The sequence below is a fragment of the Erpetoichthys calabaricus genome, chromosome 2, assembly GCF_900747795.2.
Source record: "Erpetoichthys calabaricus chromosome 2, fErpCal1.3, whole genome shotgun sequence".
Classification (NCBI taxonomy): domain Eukaryota; kingdom Metazoa; phylum Chordata; class Cladistia; order Polypteriformes; family Polypteridae; genus Erpetoichthys; species Erpetoichthys calabaricus.
Window position 1 is genome coordinate 31,880,575 of NC_041395.2, and position 2,907 is coordinate 31,883,481.

At 37.5% G+C, this 2,907-nt stretch overlaps 1 protein-coding gene across 1 annotated transcript; it reads left to right on the forward strand.

Moving 5' to 3' along the window:
- The first annotated feature begins 409 nt into the window (after positions 1-409).
- Positions 410-1,177, forward strand: LOC114642206 (apolipoprotein L3-like). The gene has a single exon (XM_051922149.1). It carries the CDS (start codon positions 410-412, stop codon positions 1,175-1,177), a length of 768 nt encoding a protein of 255 aa, XP_051778109.1.
- Positions 1,178-2,907: the final 1,730 nt, after the last annotated feature.

The following is a 2,907-nucleotide window of genomic DNA, read 5'->3' on the forward strand; positions in this document are numbered from 1 at the left end:
ATTGGGATCCAAATTCAGACCACAGGGTAAGCTCCCCCTGCTGGCCTCACCAACACCTATTCCAGCAGCAACCCAAGCTTTTCCCAAGTGGTCTCCTATCCAAGTATTTGCTGGGCCCAAACATGCTTAGCTTCAGGTGGATGATCTCTTCTAAAGTGCATGTGGTATGGCTGCAGGTTTCCTTTGAACCTCAGGATTAATGACTGTATTGTTGTGAATGCTTTCACTTTTCTTCATGTTGCACTGGTAACAAAGATCTTTCTCTCCAGCTGCACAATAAAACCTTTCCCTACCTGCCCTCTTTAAGACTATTCAATCCATGTTTAATCTGTAGATACTATGTGATGCATTGCATTATATTGAAATATTTTTATTTGTTTTGTCCCTAACTGGTAGGTTATATGAAGAAATGCAAAAGACCTTTAAGATTATTTTAAAGCTGTTCAATGATCATGTTAAGGGTCTGCAAACGAACATCGATGACCTTCGTTGCATTGCAGATAAGTTGGACAGTTTTCATAAGAAAGCCACCATCGCTAAAATTACTGGGGGGTCTGTGAGTGTGGCTGGTGGAGTTGTCACCATTATTGGGCTGATCCTGACTCCCTTCACCTTGGGAGCTTCCCTTGTGGTCACAGGAGTGGGACTGGGAGTGGCAATGGCAGGGGGAGTGACCAACGCTTCAGCTACCATTTCAGACACTGTGAACAACTCTGTGGATCGAAAAAAAGTGGAAGAGATTATAGAAAGTTTTCAGAAGAATATTAATGTTTTTGAAGAACCTTTGGAAGATGTCAAAAACTTCACAAACAAAATAGAACTTTTAAATACTTGTAAGTTAGAAGATTTGATGAACAAATGGAACAAAGCTCAGTTAGGGGCAAGAGCTGGAAAAATGTTTACCAGTTTTGCTGACATTTCCAGGTTAGCATTATTAGCAAACTTGTCAGGGGGAGTGGCCAAGGCCATCAGAGTGGCCGGAGCAGCAACTGGAGTCATCTCAGGCCTGTTCCTAGGGCTGGATCTCTTATTTATTGTAAAAGACTCCATTGACCTTCATAAAGGAGCAAAAAATGAATTTGCAGCTAAAATTCGTCAGGCGGCAGATGAAATGCAGTGTGCATTACAGGAACTAAATGAATTCTGCATTAAGTTGCCGACCATTCAGAACCCTTGATACATAAAAAATATTATTACTTCTGCTAAAGTTTCTAATATCAGTCATTCCAAAGAATGAATTCATGTCTAAAGTGCTCCAAAGTTATTGTTAAAAACTGTAAAAATATTTTTAGTTTTCTCTATGGGTTACAGTAACTGTTTATATACTGTAGCATCTGTTTCTCATATGACTGTTTCCTGATAAATGTCCAGCATCTAAAGGATAGGTCTGAGTTGAGTACCAACACAGAGGGCTTCTATATACAAGAAGGGTCAGGGTCACCTCTTAATCCTGAAGAGGCTGAGGTTGTTTGGTGTATGCAGGCCACCCTTATATGTTTTCTAACAGTCTGCGGTGGCCAGCATATTTTTCTATGCAGTACTGTGCTGGGGAAATTACATCAGTGCATACGTTGCAAACAGACTAAGTAAACTAATCAAAAGGGCTATACAGTACACTGTTGTTCAATATTGGGTTTCAGGGCAGCCTCAATAAAGGAAGTGATAGAAATTTGCCACACTGCACAGAGATGAATAACTGATCTACTGATATTTTATAAGTGTTCTGAAGACCAAAAGATGCCTTTGTGAAGGTGTTGTTGCATATGAGTAAATGAGTAATAGGTACATTTTTGCAGCAACTAAACTAAAGTGTTGCTGATAATTCTTGTTATAGGTGTATTTGTACTTTCTTTAACAAAATTAAGATTATTTGAATTCTTGTTTTATGTATATTTGTCTGCGGTGGGTTGGCACCCTGCCCGGGATTGGTTCCTGCCTTGTGCCCTGTGTTGGCTGGGATTGGCTCCAGCGGACCCCCGTGACCCTGTGTTCGGATTCAGCGGGTTGGAAAATGGATGGATGGATGGATGTATATTTGTGCCTTTTTAGTCTACTGCTGTAACCCTACAATTTCTTTTTTTCAGATTAATAAAGGATATGTTTATCTATTAAATAGTTCTTTATCTATCTATCTATCTATCTATCTATCTATCTATCTATCTATCTATCTATCTATCTATCTATCTATCTATCTATCTATCTATCTATCTATCTATCTATCATATAGTGCCCTTCACATCTATGTATCAAATTCTAGCTACACCATTGAATAAGATATATGATTTTTATACATTTTGTAGATTTTTTGGTGTATGCTGTTTAACCAATCAAAGTTCATTAATGAGGGACCAATTAACAATTAATTGAATTCACTTAATCTTTATCTTATTTTATTGTTGCACATGTAATAAAATAATTCACCTTTAATTAAATTGACTTAGGTTTTTGTTAAAATGTACTTTCTACCTGAATCTTCACACTGGCATGTTACACATCCATTGAATGTTAACGTTTTGGTGAAATCTGTGGCAGTTTTTGTGATTTGTTTTTTCTTCTGTTTTTATATTTTCTAAGTCTGCTGCATTTATCATAAAAGTGCTTATTTTTATATACTTTATGCTCTTTCTTTATCCCAAACTTTTTTAATTATAAGGCAGTTACTGGATGTGCCAGTCCTTTGCTGGCCTCACTCATTCATTCACTCATATTGGGCGAATCCAGAGTCACAAATTAATCAAACCCAAGTATTTTAAGGGGCTACAGGAGCAAACCCCATACTGATACATGTTCAGCTTGCCTGTAGTTAGTGAGCATAAAACATTGTGCCACTGTGTCCTCTGTCCTAATAATAAGAATTGGCACCAGTAGACTACATTCTGTATTTAAAATCTGTTTTTAAAAATACCC